The sequence below is a fragment of the Spermophilus citellus genome (genome assembly GCF_964194105.1).
Source record: "Spermophilus citellus genome assembly, chromosome: 3".
NCBI lineage: Eukaryota > Metazoa > Chordata > Mammalia > Rodentia > Sciuridae > Spermophilus > Spermophilus citellus.
The window spans coordinates 78,860,601-78,882,553 of record NC_138184.1 but is presented as its reverse complement, the minus strand read 5'-3'; the positions used below and the strand labels follow the sequence as shown (position 1 = coordinate 78,882,553).

Here is a 21,953-nt window from a genome sequence, read left to right as displayed (position 1 = left end):
GGGGCAAATAATGATAAAAACTAAATGTTAAAATTTATTTCATCATCATGATTACAGACATTATATATAGGGCAGGGTGGGCAAACAAGGCAAATGAAGAAAGCACCTTTCCCCTCCATTTAACCAGATGCAGCATTTTGACATTTTTATGATATGCAGGTTGACTTAATTCATTAACTTGGGTTGATAACTGGCAATAACAAATTTTTGTAGTTTGGATTCTTTTGCCATAGCAACTCCAAGTAACGTAATTCCAGAACTATGCTGTGAGCTCTGAAATGGTGTTTGTTTTAACATTCTTGAAGCTTTCATGTCTTAATTGGATACCTCTTATTAAGGCAGGGAACTGTCTGTTAAAGAATGTCTTCCTCTTTGCTTACCCAGGCCACCAGCAATCTTTTTCAACTGTTATAAAAATAAACTGGATGAAACTGTTGTGCCTGGACCCCTTTTTTAAAGCATTAGCTCCCTGAGAGAAGAAAGAAGTCCTAACCAATTGTTTTCATGAACAACGACCCCAGTACAATGTAGCTAATGTCCTTTGCAGCAAAACCAAGAAGTCAGGCAACCCTGCTCATCTTGACTAGTTTATCAATAATTTATATACAAGATATATTTAAAGCTGATTTCAGACCAGGTATTGCAACCATAATCCCAAGAAACTGTTCAGTTTCAGCCCACTGAGGTTCTGGAAGATGCCAGATCAAGTGAGAAATCATCTCAAAGCAGAGTGGTGGTTCATCATCTTTTACAAGTGAGAGGAAAACATCAATAGAGAAGAAATAAAATAATTTCCTCCTATATTCATTGAATCCTACAGCTATCTTCACAGCCTTAGTTGACAAAATCCAGAGTCCTCAATTTCCTGATATAGGAATCCATTTTCAAGGTGACAGTTAATATCAAGAAGAGTTTTCAGGCTTTTCTTTGCCATGGCCCATGAACTCCAGTCCTTCAATGGGAATCTCCTTCTCTTTTATTGCTTTCTGATGGAAAAAAGAAAATACATTATAAAGTTGTATAGAAAACTTAAAATCAAAACTTTGTAAATAAAATGTGTTGCCACAAAGGTAGAATCAGAATGAACTACATAGGGGCTGGGGTTGTGGCTCAGTGGTGGAGCTTTTGCCTAGCATGTGAGAGGCCCCAAATTCGATTCTCAGCACCACATAAAAATAAATAAAATAGAGGTATCCTGTCCAACTACAACTAGAAAATAAACATTAAAAAAAAAGAATGAATTACATAGACTCACAACCCAAGATTCAAATGACATACTTTTTAACAGTACCATTATAAAGAAAGCAAGTGTAAGAACAGAGAGATTCAAAAGGAGTTGCGAAGGGAACCGTTAAAATTCAAAATTCAGAAGTGAAATCTGACAAATGCCATCCCCACTATTTTAGTGATAGACATGAGTTCAAATCTGGATTCCGGGCTTACTGGCTTTGCCAGCCTCACTGTCCTCATCTGAAAATAGGGTAAAGGCAGCAACTCCCTGGTGGAATTACAGAAGGATATTTTAGGTTAATTTAGCGAAGTGCTTTTCCCAGGGCTGTTTTTTACAACGCAGAGCACTTATACGCCCCTTGCGCAAGAATGAAGCTTTATTAGCTCCAGTTAGTAACCGGTCCGAAAAACAGGCCAAGGAAGGAATTATACGAAAACAACGGGACCCTCCACAGTGTGGAACAGGCCAGAAGACGGTAACCACCTGGCCCACCCTACAGTAACAGTAGAAAGGTGCGCCACGGGCAAAAGAATCACGGAAACCTAGTACTAGTGAACTTAAGCCAATTAATTTACGCTTCTGAGTGTTAGTTTCCCACATATAAAATATAGATAACTGCGGCCACTTTGCAAGTTCAGGAAGAGCACCTAAAAAATGAACCAACGAATGTACTGTGCTCCGTAAAAAGTGAAGCATTGCAAAAACGTTGAACCGGAGAGACATTCGGGGGACTCAGTGGTGATGGTAGGGGAGAGGGCTGCTGCCACCGGCCTCACTGAGGCTTTCTTCCACCCTCCTGATGCCAACGTCCGTCAGACGCGAGGCTTGTGGCTGGGGACACAGCGGAGAACGCGGGGCCTCGGGGTAGACCAGGACTCGGGTGCGGCTCACCTGCACGCACTGCTGGTAGCGCTTGAAGAGGTCGGTGCACGGGTCCCCGGAGCCGTCTCCCTTGAGGAACTTTTCGGCAAACCAGCGATTGAAGCACTTGTCATACTCGCGCTTCATGTCGGTGCAAGCCTCCCCGACGCTGTTCATGGCTATGGCGGAGGCGACGGAGGCGCACTCTGATGTCATCACTCTTAAACATATCGCTGGGCAGTTCATTTGGGCGCACTACGGAGGCCGAAAAGGGAAGAAATGTGGGCGCGGGCGGTGTGGCTGGCTCTTCGGGTCCCGCTGGGCGGGCGCCGGGGCTTCACCTGCCAGGCGGATTCTCAGGTAAAGGCCAGGGGCGTCTAGGAGGGCGGCTGAGAGATGGCCTAGGCCTCTCCGTGATCCACGTCCCTTCCGTATCCCTAGGGAAGCGGGCGGATCACGGCCGACGTGATTGAGCACCTGGAACGTCTAGCGCTGGTGGACTTCGGCAGCCGCGAGGCGGTGGTGCGGCTGGAGAAAGCCGTCGCCTTCGCTGACCGGCTCCGCGTGGTGGACACTGACGGGGTGGAGCCCATGGAGTCGGTACTCGAGGACAGGTAAAGTCGCTGCGGTTTCCGAAGGGTTGACTGTGGGCCTTCACAGCGGTCTGTGGCGGCGGTTGTTGTGCGGTTTCAGAGGGTGAAAGAGCTGTAGCGCGATTGGGAGTTTGCCCACTGTCACCCCGCTGGTAAGTGGCTTCGTCCTTCGCTTTGTTCATTATGGATCCTGTCACTCCCATTTAGAATCCACGAGTCCTCTCAGCGTACGGAGGGGCGAAATCCGAACTGCGTGTTAATCATCATCACCTTTCAGTCCCTACATTAGTCCTTGCCTAACCAATCTGACATACTAGTCCCTCCCTCCCTATACACCGCCCCGCTCCGGCTTTATTTTGTATTTTGTATTTTTTTTTTTTTTTTTTTTTTTTTGCTACTAGAGATTTAACTCCAGGGGCGCTAACCACTTAGCAACAATCCCAGCACTTTATTTTCAAAAAAATATCCCTTTTTCAAAAAAAGGGTCTGGGTTGGGGCTGGGGATGTGGCTCAAGCGGTAGCGCGTTCGCCTGGCATGCGTGCGGCCCGGGTTCCATCCTCAGCACCACGTACAAACAAAGATGTTGTGTCCGCCCATAAAAAATAAATATTAAAAACAATCCTCCCTCCCTCTCTCTCTCTCTCTCTCTCTCTTAAAAAAAAAAAAAAAAAAAAAAAGGGTCTGGCTAAGTTGCTCAGGGCCTTGTTAATTTGCCAAGGCTGTCTACTTGCGAGCCTCCTGAGCCGCTGGGATTAAAACACACTGGCTTCCTTAACTGCTTTCCCACTAAGTCAAGTTCATTCCGTTCCTAGGATCTTTGCATTTGTCCCCCCCCCCCCACCACCACCACCACCAATCGGGCCTCCATATGGTTGCATAGCACTTAGAAGCACTTGATTCTCAGCTCTTCTAAGAGAGCCTCTCCTCACCGCTGCAACTGCTCTCTCCTTCCAACTGCTCACTCTTTATCCTTTTGTTTCCTTGACATTTTATTTTTTACATATATAATCTTTTTTGTTGTGATATTTATGTGGTGATGGGCCTCATGCATGCTAGGCCAGTGCTTTACCACTGAGCTTTCTCCCTAGCCAACATTTTATATTTTGTTGATTTATGTCTCTAATTATTACAATGTGAGCTAATTTTCTGCCTTGATTAGTGTTATTACTGTTTCAAAAATTTAAATGTACATATGTACAAATTGACCTAATGTTTTCTTATGGAAAGATATGTGAAAGTCCATCAAGATACAGATGCAAAGAGTTGGGAATCTAGCTCCAAGGTAGAGCACTTGGGAAGCCCTGGGTTTAACTCCCAGTTGGTGGCAGGGGGTGGGAAAGAAAAAAATTAAAATGCACAGTGTCCACTGCAAAACTGTTTATAACACCCCAAACCAAGCCAAACCCATAAACAACCTAAATAAATAACAAATACATCATTATACAATGTAATATTTGGCAGTTGTTCAAAATAATGTAACTTAACTAGCTGGGCAGAGTGGTGCTTGCCTGATATCTCAGTTATTTGGGAGGGTGAGGCTGGAGGGTTACAAATTCTAAGCAAGCCTCAGCAACTTAGCCAGACCCTATCTCAAAAAATAAGAGGCTGGGGATGTGGCTCAGTGGTGGAATGCCCCTGGGTTCAATACCCACTGTCTCCCTAAAAAAAGAAACATGTTATTTATGTGTCATATTATCAGCATATAAGTCAAGTAACCGTGTATATGGAAATGTCTCCAAGAAAAGCTAGGCATGGTGGCGCACACCTGTAGTACCAGCTACTTGATAGGCTGAGGCAGGAGGATTGGAAGTTAGAGGCCAACCTAGGCAACTTAGCAAGACCCTGTCTCAAATTAAAAAGAAAAAAGCAGGGGTGCTGGAATGTAGCTCAGAGGTAAGGGCCCCTGGGTTCTATCCCCAGTACCTGAAAAAGAAAAAAATTAAAATAAGCCAGGTGCAGTTGTGCACACCTATAATCCTAGTGACTGGGGAGAGTGAAGCAGGAGAATCACAAGATAGAGGCCAGCCTAGGCAACCTAGTGAGACCCTGTCCCCAAAGAGAAAAAGGAGCCAGATGTAGTAGTACATGGCTCAGGAGGCTGAGGCAAGAAGATTGCAAGTTGAAGGCCAGTGTCAGCTACTTAGTGAGGTCCTAAGTAATTTAATGAGACCCTGTCTCAAAATAAAAGGGGCTGGGGATGTAACTCAGTGGTTAAGTTTCCCTGGGTTCAATCTCCCTAGTATTAAAAAAAAAAAAAAAAGTCCCCAAGATACATTCAATAAAAAGACCAAAAATTATGTAACCTATTTTTATATTCTATATATTCTTTATACAAGAAATACTGTTAACCAGTTTTAAAGGAAACAGGAACTTGGATGTGGTGGCCAACACTGTAGTCCCAGCTACTCCAGAGGCTAAGGCTAGACCTTTGCTTGAATTTAGTTCAGGGTCAGCCTAGGCAACACAGGAAACTGGTCTTTAAAAAAAAAAAAAAAAAGGTGGGAATGTGGAAGGAAACTTTATACTATATATATTTTATACCAGGGACCCCAAACATAAAGGCCTAAGGGGGCAGAATAATACCTAGTTGTGGGAAGCCATTTCTGACATGTGATTGAGTGGCTCCCGTTAAGGGTCTGAGGCGTTCTGGCTGTGTCGGAACTTTCCCAGCCCTTTCCTGATGAGAGAACCCGTCTGTGTGGGGGTGTGACTGACCACTGACCCTGGGGGCCCAATCACTGACCCTGACCTTGGAATGCGGTCCCCCCTCAGTCTTCATTGGATGGAATTCTCCCCTGAATCTCTTGTTCCTCAATAAAAGGCTACTCCCAGGCGTGTTCTCTCTCTCTCTTCTGCTAGCCCTGAGTAATCCTTGCTGCCCTGCTGGGCGGTTAGAGGTGGGAACCAGAGAGGGGAGCTGTCTCAGACCTGGCAATAGAAATAAGGTAACTGAGTCTGTGTGTTTTATTTCGATCTATTCTAGCTAACTTTTATGCCAAGAACCTCATTAATGAAACCATTGCGCTGGCCGCATGGTGGACCTAGTGAAGTAGTGTAGTACAATTTTCCGGGGTAGGTCATTGACAAACTGGCTTGTGAATACAAAAAAGATATAGCTACCCACCAACTGTTGCTAAATCTTAATACAATTTAAAAAAATATTCTTTTTTTGGTGGGGAAGGGGTACTGGAGATTTAACCAAGGGATATTCTACCATTGAGCTACGCCCTAAGCACCTTTTAGTTTTTATTGTTACAGGTTCTCACTAAATTGTTTAGAGACTCATTAAGTTGCTGACCCTCTTACCTCAACTTCCTGAGTTGAGATTTGCTGGGATTAGAAATGTGTGCCACTGTGCCCAGCTAAAAACAGTCTATTTTGAAAAGCATCCTGGATTCAATCCCTACAAAAGAAAAAAAAAACAACAACAACAACAAAAAAACACCCAAAACCATGAATTTCTTTTTCTTGTTGATAGATCTTTTATTCATTTATATATGGTGCTGAAAACCAAACCCTGAGTGCCTTACACATGCCAGGCAAGTAAGTGCACTACAGTTGAGCCACAGTCTCAGCCTGAAACTATGAAACTTGAGGTGACCATTCCAGATACAAACCATAATGAGTTAGGGCCTTTTTCAGGACATGTGGCTCTCTTGATGTTCAATAAGCTGACAATCACTTGTATTTATACTTCTATATGAAGGTTGTTGATTGTCTACTCCTCTCCTCATGCTCATCCAGGGAGCATATTTGATTTTGCTCCTGATGTTTTTAATGCCTAGCACCGAGTAGATACTCCATTTTCGCTGAATGAAATTTTTTTTTTCTTTTTTGGTATTGGGGATTGAACCCAGGGGCACTTTACCACTGAGCCACCTCCTCAGTCCTTTTTGAGACAGGGTCTTCCCAAATTGCTTAGGGCCTTGCTAAACTGCTGAGACTGGCCTTCAACTTGTGACCTTCCTGTCTTCAGCCTCCTGAATTGCTGGGATTACAGGTGTGCACCACTGCACCTGGCTGAATGAATGTTCTTTACTAATATCCTTGTTAAAAGAAAACAGAACAAAGAATTCAGGATTTCCTAAGTCACCAGTGTGTAACTGTAAAGAAATGCATAGCAGCTGGGAAGAGGACAGGGTGGATATAGTCTATTACATTTCCATTAGAAAGAGTTTGTGAAAAAGATAACAAGGAAATTGCAGCTGGAATCTCATTTTGGCCTGTTACTGACCTGCACTGTCTCCATAAATTTTAAATTGTTTGGGTTAACGATTATTATTATTTAAATGTGATATTTGTGGGACTTAAATTTTTGAACAAACTAACTGAATCTGAAACAGAACCTGGTAAAGTAAAGACAGGTATTCACCAGGGTTTTAGGCAATAGTCAATACTTGGTGTAAAAGTCCTGACTGGCCAAGAGAAATTTCTTTGCATATTAGTAACATATCATTTGGTTTGAGCTAAAAAGCATTAGTGTGCTTAATGTTAGGGTATGACTTTATATGCATTATCTCAGTTATCACAACCTTGAAAGACAAGCATGTTTTTAGATGCAAAGGCTCAGAATTTCAGATACTAGAGAATCCTCTTCTCTCATTACGATAGATATGCCAGCTAAAGTGAACCCCTAGCTGCACGCCTATAATCCTAGTGGCTCAAGAGGCTGAGGCAAGAGGATTTTGAGTTCAAAGCCAGCCTCAGCAACTTCAACAATGCCCTGAGCAACTCATGTTGTAACTTGAGAACCTGTCTCAAAACAAAAAGGGGATGAGGATGTACTTCAGTGGTGAAGCATCCTTGGGTTCAATCCCCACTCCTAATCTACCCCCACCCCTGGAATAAAAATAAAAAAAGCTTTGGCAGAACTGGCCCATCAGCTAGCCCAAGGACCAGCAGAAGCACAAATGAGTCACTTTTCTTTATTCTGTGGTGTCACAGCACTTTCCATGTTTTGTTTGTTTTTTTTTTTTTTTTTAGTAGCACTTTCCTCAGCTTCTGGTGTGATTTGGTTTGGTGCTTTAGTGGGGAGGGATTTTTTTTTCTAAAATATTTTATTTTTTTAATTGTAGTTGGATACAATGCCTTTATTTATTTTTATGTGGTGCAGAGGATCAAACCCAGGGTCTTGCATGTGCTAGGTGAGTGCTCTGCCAGGGTTCCTCATCTGATCAGAACACAGAAAAAAAATGAAGTATTTTCTTTATTTCTTTCAAAAACAGTACATAACTAATGTTAGCCCCGATGCATAGGAAATAAATCGATCTATTCACAAAATGAATGCCTTAGGAGTATTTATATTAACTTATCTTTTTTAAAAAAATATTTTTATAGTTGGACACAATACCTTTATTTCACTCATTTATTTTTTACATGGTGCTGAGGGATCAAACCCAGGGTCCCACACGTGCGAGATGAGCGCTCTACCACTGAGCCACAACCCTAGCCCCTATATTAACTTATCTTATAGAACTCTTAATTGAGAAAGGAAGTGGACCTTTCTCAAGCAATAACTGACCTGAGGCACAGCATCCAATCCCCAATACCACAAAAACAATAAAGACCAGAATAGTTCATCTGCTCCTGTTTTAAATAAGATCCTGGGTACAGGAAAGTTAAGCAGTTTGCCAAATGAAGGGGTTTGCTGTGCCACTAGCAGAGGTGCTGGTTTCATTAGCCCATGATGAAGAAGAAAATGGGGATATCTATTAGGAATGACTTCATTGTAAATAGTAATTAAGTGGAAATGTGATATTTATTTAAAGATGTGAATTTTGTTTTCCTGGGAATCTCACTTACATAGGAAACCTGTATCCAATGAGTGAACGAATCAATTACTGTTAAACCTGTTGGGAAGCAGTGGCTTTTAAGCTTCTGTTGTTGATAGCAGAATCTTTGTCAGAACATTCAAATACTTCAAATAAGTGATGGAGACCAAGGTATAGTAGGTTTACTGGCTCTTTATGAAAATTGAACACGCCATTCAGCACCTTCTTTTTTTCTTCAGCACCCACTTTTTAATGCAAGGAATGTGGGCCCATCAATATGAGATCACTTTTCTTTAAAATTATTAGTTGTTGATGGACCTTTATTCATTTATGGTGCTGAGACTTGAACCCAGTGCCTCACAAGTGCTAGACAAGGGCTCTACCACTGAGTCCCTACCCCAGTTCTAATTTTTTTTAAAACATTTATTTTTTAGTTGTAGTTGGACACAATACCTTTATTTCACTTATTTTTATGTGGTGCTGAGGATCGAACCCTCAGTCTCACACATGTGAGGCGAGCGCTCGACCGCTGAGCCACAGCCACAGCCCTCCCCCCACCACTTTTTTTTTTTTTTTTTTTTTTTTTTGGCTGCTAGGGATTGAACCCAGGGCCTTGTGCATGTAAGGCAAGCACTGTACCAGCTGAGCTATATCCCCAGCCCCTGGTCTTATTTTTAATGCCATTATTTTCAATCTTCCCAGCAATCATGAAGCATTCTACATGGGTTTCAAGCCCCAGTCTGACAGGGGAAAAAATAATAAGATATATTAAAAAAAAGAAAAAGAAAATCCAGTGGTTACCTTTATGGGTGGTTTTTATTTTTGTTCTCCAAGTTGTCTTAAATGAATGCACAATCCCATTAAAAATACCAACACATAGCCCTCATTTTTTGAACAAACTTAAGTTCTGATAAGATCACTCTTCAAGGCCACAGTTAAGATAGATTAAGACCAACTCTCATAGTATGAGTAAATATTTGTTGTTTCTAGCTCTGGGATGGATGCCAGGATTCTTTTAGTCCTTTCTTAAAAGAATCTTTTAACTTAGACTTCATATACAGGCAGCCTTTGCCCAGGTATTCATGTTATTCCTGCCCTTCTGTGACAAAATTCAAATCCCATTAGGGACAGGCAGAGTGGCACACACCTGTAATCCCAGTGACTTGGAGGCTGAGGCAGAAGGATCCAAAGTTGGAGGCCAGCCTCAGCAACTAGCAAAACCCTATCTCTAAATTTAAAAAGAGATGGAGATGTATTTCAGTGCTAGAGCCCTTGTCTAGCTTGCATGAGACCCTGGGTCCAATTCCTTGTACCAGCGGCAAAGAAAAATAGATTCTGAAAATTAATTACCACTTACCTCATAGTTGTTGGGAGAATCTATAAACTGTAGATGAATATTTGGTCTACTCCCGATCATAGCTCCTTTATCCTGGAGCAGTGACCATAAATCAAGAATATGCTGTTCCCTTGTTCTCCCATTCTTGACCTTCTCCACTGCCCTAGAAGCCCCATTCTCTCCAATGGTAACTTTGAGCTTCTGGGTTTTGTAGATGTCTGTACTTGAGATCCGACAACATAGCAGAAGGCAACTGTGCTGAAGAACTACTGCAAAACTCCCATCGTGTGGTGGAAGAGTATTTTGTGGCCCCCCCAGGTATGTGTGGCATTAGGAGGGCAGTAGAGTCCAGGTATCATACTTACTCTATGGTGTAGTAAGCATTGGGAAACAGCAAAACAGGACGGGGGGTTTATGGTGGGTGGCAAATCTGAAGCACTGCCTAAGGAAATAGCTGGCATTCACTGCTTCTTTTGAGACCATCAAGTAGGAATGTGAGCCCATTTTCCCAGAGAATGTGGGTATCTGGCATTTTTGTAAGATATTTCCAAAATTTTAATTGTTGGCAATCAATTCAAATTAAAAACAATGAAGTACTATGCAGGCCAAATAAAACATACCTACAAGCCAGATTCCTGGAGAATGTCATCTTTAACCTTACTGTAGGAGCTTTAAAAGAACTCCTCGCCAATAAAATCCAGAATCATGGGTAGGTTGAGTGTTTTTATCTCCTGTGCATATGTGTCAGTACTCAGAGCTGCTACACCCCTTTGGCAATTGAGAATGGGACATCTCTTGGGGGAGAAGCATTCTGGGCAGCCTCCACATAAAACATCAGCTCTAGTCAGTGCAGAGGTTACCTCTTCAAGGGACTCATTAAGACCATCCAGGTTAGGACAGTTCTGGTTGCCACAAGGATAGAAAGGCAGGCTAGCAAACTTACGACCTAATTCTAAAACATGCCTTTGATTCACTTAAGAAATTTTATAAACTTCTCACTGCTTCAGCAGATGATTACTGATCAAATACATACTAACTTCCAAACAAACCTTGCTTCAGACCACTTGTTGGAACAAAATGAATGCAGTCTATCTCTACTCCTTATTGAAAAGTGTGCATTTAACTTGGCTTCACTTATAACTGTAATTCTTTCAGATACCCAGGAAAATGGGATTGAAGCCACACTTACTTCCATGAAAAACAAGTGATTAGTTAGATCTGGCTAGAGCCAGGTGGATAGCAGGTTCAGCTGTAACATTCTTTCCTATTGTTTTCAAACAGGTAATATCTCTTTGCCACAGCTGGGTGAACAACTGCCCTTCCCAACAGACTCGAGTAGTCATTCTGGGAAGGGGATACCCCATGAGCATGTGGAAGAGCAATGATGGTATTTTGTTACTGTGAACCCTATCGTTCCCACTTCTTTAATCACCTGAAAAAAATGGATGTTTAAGCATTTCTTAGTATCTGACTCTTCTGAAGACAGAGCTGGAAAAAATCTGGCCAAAACAAGGCACTGAATTCCTGATAGTAAAGAGCAAAAGTCAGCTTCCAAGGAAATCAATCTTGTACTTGCTTACAGACCTGTTCAGTATGGAAAACATTATTTCCTCCTAAAAAACTGTCTACCAAACTATATAAGTGAACTTGTATATATATATAAACTCTGGTAGAATATTAATAAAAATCTGGTAGACAGTATCTGATTACTGTGACAACCTGAGTTGTCATCTATCTTTCCCTTACCAGTTGTACCTGCATTTGTTCTTGGGTATCCACCTTATTCAGAACAAGAGGACTAACTTTCTGCTCAGGTCTTAAAAGTGTTCAAATTGGCTGGGTGTGGTGACACACCTGTAAGTCCAGCCACTTAAGAGGCTGAGGGAGGAGGACCACAAGTTCAAGACCACCCTCAGCAACTTAGTGAGGTCTTGTCTCAACATTAAAAAAAAAAAAAAAAAAGTAGATTATAGCTTGAACTCTTAACCTAAAACCTTCTTCCACCCGACAAAGTGATTATATGCAAATATGTTACTAGTTTCTCTTTCTGGGAAAAAAAGAAAAAAAAACTTATAAAAATAGTCCTGGAGCAGGCTGCAGTGGCCATCACTTGTAATCCCAGTGGCTCAGGAGGCTGAGGCAGGAGGATCCCAAGTTCAAAGCCTGGGGATGTGGCTCAGCGGTTAAGCAACCATGGGCTCAATTCCTGCTACCAAAAGAAAAAAAAAAAAAAAAAAAGCCCTGGGCATTTTGATTCTTCCCATTCTCTTATCTGCAATGCTCCCTTTTTTTTTCTTTTAGGCAATTTAATTTACAAGGTTGGCCTTGAATTAGAATTTTGAATCTGTACTTGAGGTTGAAGTTCTCAAACCACTATCAGAGCAACTATCATCCCCAAGTAAAACAATCTATATCTACTCCTTACCAATTGGGTACAAGAGGCTGACACAGGAGGATCCCAAGTTGGAGGCCAGCCTGAGCAATTTAAAAAGACCCTAAGCAAAATAAATGACCCTATCTCAAAATAAATAAAAAGGGGCTGGGGATGTAGCTTAGTGGTAAAAGCACCCCTAGGTTCAATTCCCAGCATCAAAATACAAAAACAAATTTGGTACAAGGTGCTCCTATGACTCAATAATTTTTTTTTCCTTAAACCAGTGTACCTCTTAGGTGAAATCTATGTACTTAATCAAGGACAACAACACATGTCAATTACTAAACGTTTAAAATATATTTCTAAACAGAATGGGCCGACTCAGTCACAGTAACTGCTGATCTCCATAGCAGAGCAACCCACAAAGACATAGCACTGATTTTTTTTCCCATAATCAGGGGTGAAAAATATACAACTTGTTTCTGAACCAAAACCACAAATTCTGCAGTTTAAACATTTCACTGCTAATATGGCCCTGGTAGAAATTATGTAGTTTTCTTTTTCCTTAAAAAAAAAATTAAAAAAATTTCCTAAGACGCTAAATCATCAATCTGGAATGTAGATTCTGAGCACAAAGCAGCTCAGTTCTTCTAAAAAATAAAGAAAAAAATTCCCATCACCTGTCTCAGTAGGGCCTGAAAGGAGAGAAGTAGTGTGGGGAACCCCTGCTTTGGTATGGAGAGTCACGGCCCCTTGACCCAGACCGAGACCGTGAGTAGCCATAGCTGGTGCTTCTCTCAGGATAAACTCGGATGTAAGAAGTTTCACCCTGAAATTTGAACAGAGTAAAGAAAAGAAAAAAAAAAAAATAAGAGCCAGAAGAATAAGCAAACCAAGATCTAATCAGCTGCCTAACAATAAGTCCTTAGCTCTTACCATATCTAGCAGTGCTCTCTTATTAAATCCTCACAATGTTAGAGGTAGGTACTCTTTACTATCCCATTTCAAAAAGGAAGAAAATGAAGACTGACACAAATAATAAGTGGCAATTTGACATTTTAAATGTGCATCTACAGAAGCTACCTCCTGTTTACTACCTCGTAGGTCCTGGGCTAATGCTCTTGTTATCCTCCTAGATTAGCTTCCTGGTAAGTCCAGTGACCAGGTTATTATGAAACTATTTTACATATGGACACAATCTAAGAAATTAATAACCAGGGGCTGGGGTTGTGGCTCAGTAGTACAGCACTTGCCTACCATGTGTGAGGGACTAGGTTCAATTCTCAGCACCATATATAAACGAATTCAATAATAAAGGTTCATTGACAACTAAAAATATTTTTTAAAAAATTAATAACCAGAAGAAGAATCATATCTAGGCTGGACTCTCTCTCAGCCCTCTGTTCTCAACCAATTGTTTGTCACATTAGGTAAAAGTCAGTCATTGGATTTACCCTTATTGAAGCCCTGCCTTATAGGGAGGACCAGGTACTGTTCTGTTTCCAAATTCAAGCTGTAAATGACAGTCTGAGCTAAAGCATTGTTAAGCCATGCAAGGACCAGCCTCCAAATCATAAAACTAGAGAATTATATGAATTCTCAGAAAAAGAAATGAGCCTAGAGCTCTATCTTCCCCAGGTATCCCCAAACACCATAGCAACTCAGGATAGATAACCAGAAAAGAAGGTCAGTGTCCAATTGACAGTCTGGTGTCTGGGCAAAACGGTACCAAAGGGACAATCACCACTTGAATCAAATTGAGAGATCCAAAGCAGCAGCTGTCTTCCTGAAAGGAAGAACATCAGGAACTCTGCCCCAAGGATGAGGTGGCTACTACAACATGATGGCAAGGTGGCTCAAGTTTCAAAAGAGACCTGCACTATAATGGAAAAGGAACAGTAAGGTAATAACTCAGTACTGTCAGCAGTACCAATAAGGGAAGAGGTTGGCCTATAAATCCCAGACTAGACACAGAAGAGGGACAGTTATAAGAGAAATTGCTATTTGAGCCAGTGGTATAGGGGGTAGTATCACAGGGTAATCCACCACATTATGATAGACTACATCAGTATTTTAGGCATGGCAATTTTTTTTTCACTTAAAATAGATCTTTAATGGTAATGTGAGATCATCAAACAAATAGCAAATGCATAGCCTGTTAGTACTACTGCTAGGTTAGGGTTGGGTGGAATGACCTAGAAATAGAAGGTAAGGAAGGCCCTACCTCATGAGAGCGGAATTTGGTGTCATCCAGTTTACGCAGGGCATATTCCATGTCTTCTTTTCTGAGATATTCGACCATCCCCATTCCATCCTTCTGCACATCTGCATAACAGACATCCCCAGCTTCTCGCATGTGATCTTTCAGGTCCTGCCAGCTGCCTGAAGGAGGAAGTCCTAGGCACAGAAAACATAAGAGAAGAACCCATATTCTTCAGCCATGTCTACTGCCCTGATAAGAGTCAGCAATATCTATGGTCTCTTCTCTATGAATTGCTTAATTCCTAAGGGTCCCCAAATCGCAAATATTGATAAGGGACTCAAAACCAGAGAAAAGCACTGAGATACATGTGTGGTAATTGAGAAGCTGGTCCTAGTCTTATCTTCTAGAGACCAAACCTTCCCAACAGAGCAAAATTCATAGCCTCTTTCTTTGTTCTTCATAGACAATGTCAAACTCCCAAAACTTCCCATTATGAAATTTATCAGTACCAATTATTTCTTGCCTGCAGGTTTTCCCAGGACATGGAAATTTTGAAATAAGCCAACAAAATAACCAAAGTGTAGCTGAAATTTAACAACAAAAATCTAAAAAAGTTTGTTTTCTCATAGGAGCAAGTGACTGACAAACCAAACAAAGTACCTCTTAAGAGATCACCAACATTCTTCACTACAGTGGGGGGAAAGGTAATACTCAGACGCTAAAACTAGTCGGGAGTCATACAACCCTACCTGGTGTCATGAAAAGGAAATGTGCTCCTGCTCTCAAAGGCTGTGTTTACCGCTCACAGCTCAGGACTGCAGCCATTTCCTAATAGTTTTCTAAGCAGGATTTCAGAGCAGCATGGAGAGAAAAAAAGATAATGTATGACATCCTGAAGGAGGGAATAGAGTTCTAGGGTTAAAAAAAATTACAAAGGGACACAAGATAGGCAGATACTGAGTATCACTTTTAAGCACATGGTAACTGGCTGTGATTGTAGAACATTCACATATTAAAAAGGTGCCAGGTTCCTCAATACATTTCACTCCACTAGGGCCCTAATATTTCTCTGCAATGTGTAGAGGACCTTGGGTCTTTACCATTGTGTTAATGTTTCAAAGATACATAAACCTCTAAGAATTTTATCACTTGTTGATAAACAGAAATGTTTCATACTTTCCAATATAGTAAGATTTGGTTGTGGAGTTTTCTTTGGTTGGTTTTTAATATAATTCTCAAATCACCACAAAATCTCGCCTTTTTTAAGGATCTAAGGCTGAGTAAGTTGTTCCAATCTGGCTCCTGTGATGTCTTTCTAGCAAGTCTGATATCAAGGTATGTTCCTAACAAAAACATCTTCAGATTTCAAACTCAAAGAGTTCTAACATCAATTTCCTTTTCACCACTAGGTAACTCCTTTATAATCAGGTTTATGTTCTACCCAGAGTGAACTACTACTGCAATACCATTTGCAGGATACCTGCCTCACTGGCAGGCCAGAGCAGGGCTTTGGCACAGGTTACTGAAAAGAAAGCCCACATATTCCATGCAGTGAAGAATAACCACTAACATTCCTTAGAAGCCAGACTCTACACTAAGTGGTGTATGTATCATTTCATCAAGTTTGAAAGGAACATACCTGAAACAAGAACTCGGAAATCAGATCTTCTTGTAGGAGGGCCATTCCTCCCACCACGGGGCCACCCACCCCGACCTCCATAAGTCCTGGGGAACTCCACACGAAGCCGACACTGGCCATAATCATAACCGTTCCTGCCATAAATTGCATCCTCAGCATCTCTGCAAAGAAAGGTTTGAAATTAGTGCTGCCCAGGAAGCTGACTGATTTCCCAATGAGAGGCATAAAGTGAGTATAAATGGAAAGTAAAGGGGGAAAACAACAGTTTCTTTTTTTTTTTTTTGAGGGGGGGGTATACTAGGGATTGAACCCAGGGGCGCTCTGCCACTGAGCTACATGCACAGCCTCTTTTAATTTTTCATTTTGAGACAAGGTCTCACTAAATTGCCCAGGCTTGCCTCCAACTTGTGATCCTTCTGCCTCAAACTCCTGTCACTAGGATTATAGGAGTGTCACTGGGCCCAGCATAAAACAGGATCTTAATGTACCTTTGCTTTGGATGAAAACCTTTCATGGTATTGAATTAAACTTTAGAGCTGTCAAACACAGTCTTCTAGGTATGAAATGATAATGGACAGGTAAAAGGATAAATTCTAAGAAGACTAAAGAAGATGTAGGTTGTTGGCAGACAACTAATTTTGCCAATAATCCAGTTCCTTCAACCTTGATGAGCTGTTTCTCATGTTATATTTTGTTGTTGTTGTTGTTGGTTTTTTAGAGTGGGTCTCATTATGTTGCCCAGGCTGGTCTCCATCTCCTGGACTCAACTGATCCTCCTGCCTCAGCCTCCCAAAGTAGCTGAACTACAGATGTGCACCACCATGCATACCAAACATAAGCCCCTGGAAGTTATTCCACAAGGCCAACTACCTTAAAGACTAGAGAAAGAGCCAGGCATGGTGTCCCCTCTCTGTAATCCCAACAACACAAGATTGAGGCAGGAGGATCACTGTGCAAAGCTAGCCTCAGCAATTTAATATGGCCCTAAGCAACTTAGCAAGACCTTGCCTCAAAATAAACAAAAAGGGCTGGGGGAGTGGGACTGTGGCTCAGTGGTATTTGCCTAGCATGTGTGAGCAACTGGATTCCAGCCTCAGCGCCACATAAAGATAAATAAATAAAGTATTGTCCATCTACAACTAAAAAATAAAGATATTAAAAAGGGGGGCCTGGGGATATAGCTCAGTGGTTAAGTGCCTCTGGGTTCAATTCCCAGTACAAAAACAAAAACAAAAAAACTCCAAAACAAAAAAAACCCTGAGATATTCCAGGATGAAAAGCAACAAGGACCACATCCCAGAGCAACCTGGATTATAATGCAATATGGGAGGGGCATAGCTGCTAGGGTTAAGAATAGATTTTGAATATAAATTGAAGTTGCATAGTGGTATATGCCTGTAATCCCAGCTACTCAGGAGGTTCCCATATTGGAGGACAGCCTCAGCAATTTAGTGAGGCCCTGTTTCAAAATAAATAATAAGGGTTAGAGATGCTGTTCAGTATAGAGTGTCTCTGAGTTCAATCCCCAATATGAAACAAAAAATTGACTTTAAATCATTTTGCCTCTTACTAGTAATCACCCATGGTTAAGTGTAATCAAGCTTTTAAATCTCTAACATGAACAGTATACTAATGTCACAGAGTTACTGTAAGGATAAAATGAGATATTAATGTGCAAAATACTTTGAAACTTCTCACATATTGATATCAGAATATAGCTTTTCTATTATGAAAGGACTAAAAGAAGAAATGACAATGTAACATAGCACACAGCAAGTATGTATTCTAAGGGCAGAACAAATAAGATTTGAACCCTTACTAGACTCTTTTATCACAACTCTCCAAATCCTCATTTCCTCAACTATGAAATGTGGCTAACAGTATCTCCCTATAGATTACTGAAAATGCTAAGTATACAGCATGGATCTGACACACTGTGGAAAATACACAGTGGACTGTAATAATAACGGGGACACAGCCCTTTCTTGTTTAGGTGTAAAAATGCCCCCTTCCACTTTTGAGGCAAATGGCAAGACATCAGCAGCTAGCCCTGTCAGTCTTCAGCCATCAAAGCCTCAGGGTGCTTCCTGCCACCTCAACCTCAGATGCTCTCCCGGGAGGCAGGACACACGCTACGGATATTCCTGGCAGTGAAGCAGAGAACCCTTCCTCGACACGATGCTGGGAAAATGGGGCCAGCTCCTATTTAACCCCAGCTAAATAATAGTGACCAGTGCAGAGCAGTAGCTTCTGAGCATCGACCGCAGTTTTTGAAAGTTCCTGGGCTTTTTCCGGCCAGAATCCCAACAATGTTTGCAAAATCACAAAGATCCCTTCGAGCAAGTCTAGGGATCTAAAGTTTCCACATCCCTGGGACCTTCAGCATCTAGTAAGGCCTCCCTCATTAGAGAGGAGTGGGATGAAAGACCGTCCTTCAAGCTGTTTCAGAAGTCCCCCTAAGCCCCCGAGTCCTTTATCCGGGCCAGGTTCTGGCCTTGTGGAGAGGCGCGCGCGGGCTGGAGATCGGGTCCTTCACCGAGCCTTCTTAGAGCCCTCTTTGCCACCTCCCAAAACATCCGTGCCCCCGCAGTCTGTTCCCCCCAACGGCGAGTTCGGCAGGGGGGGTGGGTGGGCGGGGGTTACTTCTGCACCCTGCCGAGTCTCCCCCGGGGCTAGTTAGGGGCCGGAGCTCTCCTAGCCCGGTCCGCGTCCCCTTGCGGACGCCTCTCCGGCCGCGAAGGAGCGAACGCTAATTTTTACCATCCCCAAGGCCAGTTTGGGCGGGATCTGGCCCTCCAAAAGCTTCGATTTTGTGTTTCTAAATAAAATAATAATAAAGGAAGTGACGACGGAGCAGAGGACCGCCCGAAGCCCGCGGCGAGAAGAGGCCTCCTCCTCCTCCATCCGGGGGCGCCGCGAGGGGTCCGCGCTGAGGGGGAAGGGAGGCCAGCGGGGGGAGGGGAGCGGAGCGCGGGCAGGGGCTGGGGCCTGCAGGCGGGCAGACCCGCGGGGGCCTCACCGGGGGTCCTCGAAGCGCACGAAGGCGAAAGGCACGAGGCCATGCCGGTTCTTGAGCTCGATCTCGCGGATTCGGCCGTACTTGTAGAACAGGTCCTCCAGGTCCTTCTCGCGCACGTCGGTCGGAAGGTTTCCCACGTAGATGCGCCCGTCGCCCTCGCCGCCGCGCTCGTCCGCCCAGCCCGACATCCGCACCGCCCGACGCCGCGGGCCCGCCGCAGCCCACGTCGCGCCGCTGCCGCCTCAGCCCGGGTTCCCCGGCAGCGTCCCCGCGGGCTCCGAGGCGCTCAGCCGCACAGCATTGTGGGAACGCGGAGCGGAAGCAAAGGGGTCCGAGGCTAAAGGAATTTCTTAAAGGGGACGCGGCCGCGATGATTACGCATGCGCGACTGTCGGCGCCCCCTGTAGGTGCAGGCGGGTCTCCGAGACGCCAAAGGTAGCGCAGTTAGGGTTCAATCCTCAAAAGCAGTTCGCTAACCCGCTGCTTGGATTGAGCGAGAGACTCCCTGAGCCTCGATTTCTCCCTCTGTAGCGCCGCCTACCTCACAGGCCTTTATGAGCACTCCCTGAGGTGACGCGGGCACGCTCGGGATCGGCGCGCAGCTGTCACTCTGCGTGCAGGGCGCCGGAGGGAAGGATCCAGGCCCGATCGCAGGCCGACCTGCAGCGAACCGAACGAGTCCCGAGTGGTGGACTGACGCGGTCCGCAGCCTCAGGTCAGTAGCCCTCTGGCCCACCCTGTGCTCATTTAACAGCTGCTTAGACCTGATGGTGTAAACCGTAGGTGGTCCTCAGATCTTGGATTTGTGGTTGTGGGGGATGAGGGTGTAAAAGATTACATGAGAACTATCACAGCCATTACTGTTAGAATGTTATCTGGTGATTTGCGCTTTGAATCTTTACCCAGGAAGGAGGGACCCCCCCCCCCAGTGTTACAGGAGAGAAAACTGAAGTCTCAGAGTGGAGTCAGGATTAGAATCTAGAGCCATGCCCCCTGTTTGCATCCTGAGTGCAAATACAGAACCCAGCTAAACTCCCACCTTGCAGTTCACATTCAAACCATTTAAAACAGAGCATTGTAACCTGGGACATTATAACTGAGGACTTGTGCCGGATATGGTGGTGCATACCTGTAATCCCAGCAACTGGGGAGGATGAGGCAGGAGGATCGAAAATTCGAGGTCAGCCTCAACAATTTAGCAAGGCCCTAAGCAATTTAGAGAGAACCTGTCTCAAAATTTAAAAATAAAAAGGACTGAGGATGTGACCCCAGTACCAAAAAACAAAAACAAAACTTCAACTGGGGTGTTCATTTGGTAAAGCACTTGCCTAGCATGCACAGTTCCTTGGTTTGATCACCAAAGAGAAAAGAAAAAGAAATGGTGGTGGCTTCATGGATGGACAAAATAGCAGAATGTTAACTATGGACTCTAGCCAGTGAGTGGGTGGGTGTTCACTGTACCATTCTCTCAACCTTTCTGTTTAAATTTTTTCACAATAAAATATTGAAGGAGATAAGAATTTTTTTTTTCTTTCTCTCTCTCTCTCTCTCTTCCCCTCCCTCTGGTATGGGGTTGACCTCGGGGATGCTCTACCACAAAGCTACATCCTCAGCCCTGTTTAATTCTGTTTTTCAAGACAGGGTTTTGCTAAATTGCCCAGGCTGTCCTTGAACTTGTGATCCTCCTGCCTCAGCCTTCCAAGTAGCTGGGATTATAGGTATGGGCCACTTCCCCTGGTTGAGAAAATTTCTTAAAAACAGACTCCATTAATGCTAGCAGTATCAAAGGAATAAAGTCAACATTTAGTCAGAAGGTTGTTGATTTCTGGTTATGCCACTGAGCCTCTTTTAAAAAGCTGGGCACTGTGTCACACACCTGTAATCCCAAAAACTCAGGAGTATGAGGTAGGAGAATCACAATTCAGTTCTTAGGAGACTCTGTCTCAAAATAAAAAACAAAATGGTCTGAGGGTATAGCTCAATGGTAGAATGCCCCTGAGTTTAATCTCCAGTACTACAAAAACAAAACAAAACAAATACAACAACTAAAATAAGTCACCCACAAAGTAACTACTGAATAATGAATAGTCATTTTCCAAGGCAAATTAATAGTGTACATGAGTGCCTGATAATATGCATATACTATATACATATATATATATATATATATATTTTTTTTTTTTTTTTTTTTTTTTGGTACGGGATTGAACCCAAGAGCACTTCACCACTGAGCCACTTCCCCAGTCCTTTTTATTTTTTTATTTCAAGACAAGGTCTTACCAAGTTGCTTAGGGCCTCGCTAAGTTGCTGAGGCTGGCTTTGAACTTGAGATCCTCCCGTTTCAACCTCCTAAACCACTGGGATTACAGGTGTGCGACTCCATACCTGGTTTACACATACCTTTGATCTTGTAATTCTGCTTGAAAGATTTTATCATTAAAAAAATCTACACAGTAATTATGTATATTTATCATCGTATTCTGTGCAATTAAAAATTAAATTCCTGGTAATAAGAGAGTGGTTCAATACAATAACATCAAATGTTGTCTAGTTATTAAGCCATATTTTTAAAATATTTTATTAGTTGTTGATGGACCTTTATTTCTTTATATGTGGTGCTGAGACTCTAGCCCAGTGCCTCACACATGCTAGGCAAGCACTCTACCACTGAGCCACAACCCCAGCCCCAAGCTATGTTTTTTTAATTTAATTTTGTTTTGTTTTTTTGGTGCCAAGGATTGAACCCAGGGGAGCTTGACCACTGAGCCACATCCCTAGTCCTTTTTATTTTTTATTTCATGACAAGTTCTTGCCAACTTGCTTAGGGCCACGCTAAGTTGCTGAGGCTGTCTTTGAACTTGCAATCCTCCTGCCTCCGTCTCCCCAACCACTGGGATTATAGGCAAGCACCACCACACCCAGCTA

At 43.0% G+C, this 21,953-nt stretch overlaps 4 protein-coding genes across 4 annotated transcripts in view; 2 read left to right on the top strand and 2 right to left on the bottom strand.

The window, feature by feature from the left end:
* Nucleotides 1-8: 8 nt before the first annotated feature.
* TRIAP1 (TP53 regulated inhibitor of apoptosis 1) lies at nucleotides 9-2,308 on the bottom strand (the record flags this gene model as incomplete). The annotated part of the gene is made up of 2 exons (XM_081287548.1): nucleotides 9-986; nucleotides 2,123-2,308. The coding sequence occupies 2 exons, from the start codon at nucleotides 2,306-2,308 to the stop codon at nucleotides 903-905; spliced, it is 270 nt and encodes an 89-aa protein (XP_081143674.1). The 3' UTR covers nucleotides 9-902.
* GATC (glutamyl-tRNA amidotransferase subunit C) lies at nucleotides 2,294-11,247 on the top strand. The gene is made up of 4 exons (XM_081287545.1): nucleotides 2,294-2,452; nucleotides 2,534-2,706; nucleotides 10,008-10,111; nucleotides 11,075-11,247. Exons 1-4 carry the CDS (start codon nucleotides 2,372-2,374, stop codon nucleotides 11,176-11,178), a joined length of 462 nt encoding a protein of 153 aa, XP_081143671.1. The 5' UTR covers nucleotides 2,294-2,371; the 3' UTR covers nucleotides 11,179-11,247.
* Nucleotide 11,248: 1 nt separating this feature from the next.
* Nucleotides 11,249-19,340, bottom strand: SRSF9 (serine and arginine rich splicing factor 9). The gene is made up of 4 exons (XM_081287544.1): nucleotides 19,029-19,340; nucleotides 16,010-16,170; nucleotides 14,392-14,564; nucleotides 11,249-12,996 (listed from the first exon to the last, which is right to left on the bottom strand). The coding sequence occupies exons 1-4, from the start codon at nucleotides 19,214-19,216 to the stop codon at nucleotides 12,853-12,855; spliced, it is 666 nt and encodes a 221-aa protein (XP_081143670.1). The 5' UTR covers nucleotides 19,217-19,340; the 3' UTR covers nucleotides 11,249-12,852.
* Nucleotides 19,341-19,489: 149 nt separating this feature from the next.
* The window catches only part of DYNLL1 (dynein light chain LC8-type 1), a 36,782-nt gene continuing 34,318 nt past the window's right edge, over nucleotides 19,490-21,953 (top strand). Inside the window, exon 1 of the mRNA XM_081287550.1 lies at nucleotides 19,490-19,743. The gene's annotated coding sequence lies outside the window, so the exon portion shown is untranslated. The remainder of the gene's footprint in view (nucleotides 19,744-21,953) is intronic.

What these genes read in the sequence shown, in the direction of transcription:
- SRSF9 (XM_081287544.1), bottom strand. Translation starts at nt 19,216, where the DNA reads ATGTCGGGCTGGGCGGACGAGCGCGGCGGCGAGGGCGACGGGCGCATC. An exon ending in TTTCCGAGTTCTTGTTTCAG is followed by an intron (nt 14,565 to 16,009) that starts GTATGTTCCTTT and finishes TTCTGTGCCTAG; the next exon opens with GACTTCCTCCTTCAGGCAGC. An exon ending in CCAAATTCCGCTCTCATGAG is followed by an intron (nt 12,997 to 14,391) that starts GTAGGGCCTTCC and finishes TTCAAATTTCAG; the next exon opens with GGTGAAACTTCTTACATCCG.
- GATC (XM_081287545.1), top strand. Translation starts at nt 2,372, where the DNA reads ATGTGGGCGCGGGCGGTGTGGCTGGCTCTTCGGGTCCCGCTGGGCGGG. An exon ending in CCTGCCAGGCGGATTCTCAG is followed by an intron (nt 2,453 to 2,533) that starts GTAAAGGCCAGG and finishes CCGTATCCCTAG; the next exon opens with GGAAGCGGGCGGATCACGGC. An exon ending in GTATTTTGTGGCCCCCCCAG is followed by an intron (nt 10,112 to 11,074) that starts GTATGTGTGGCA and finishes GTTTTCAAACAG; the next exon opens with GTAATATCTCTTTGCCACAG.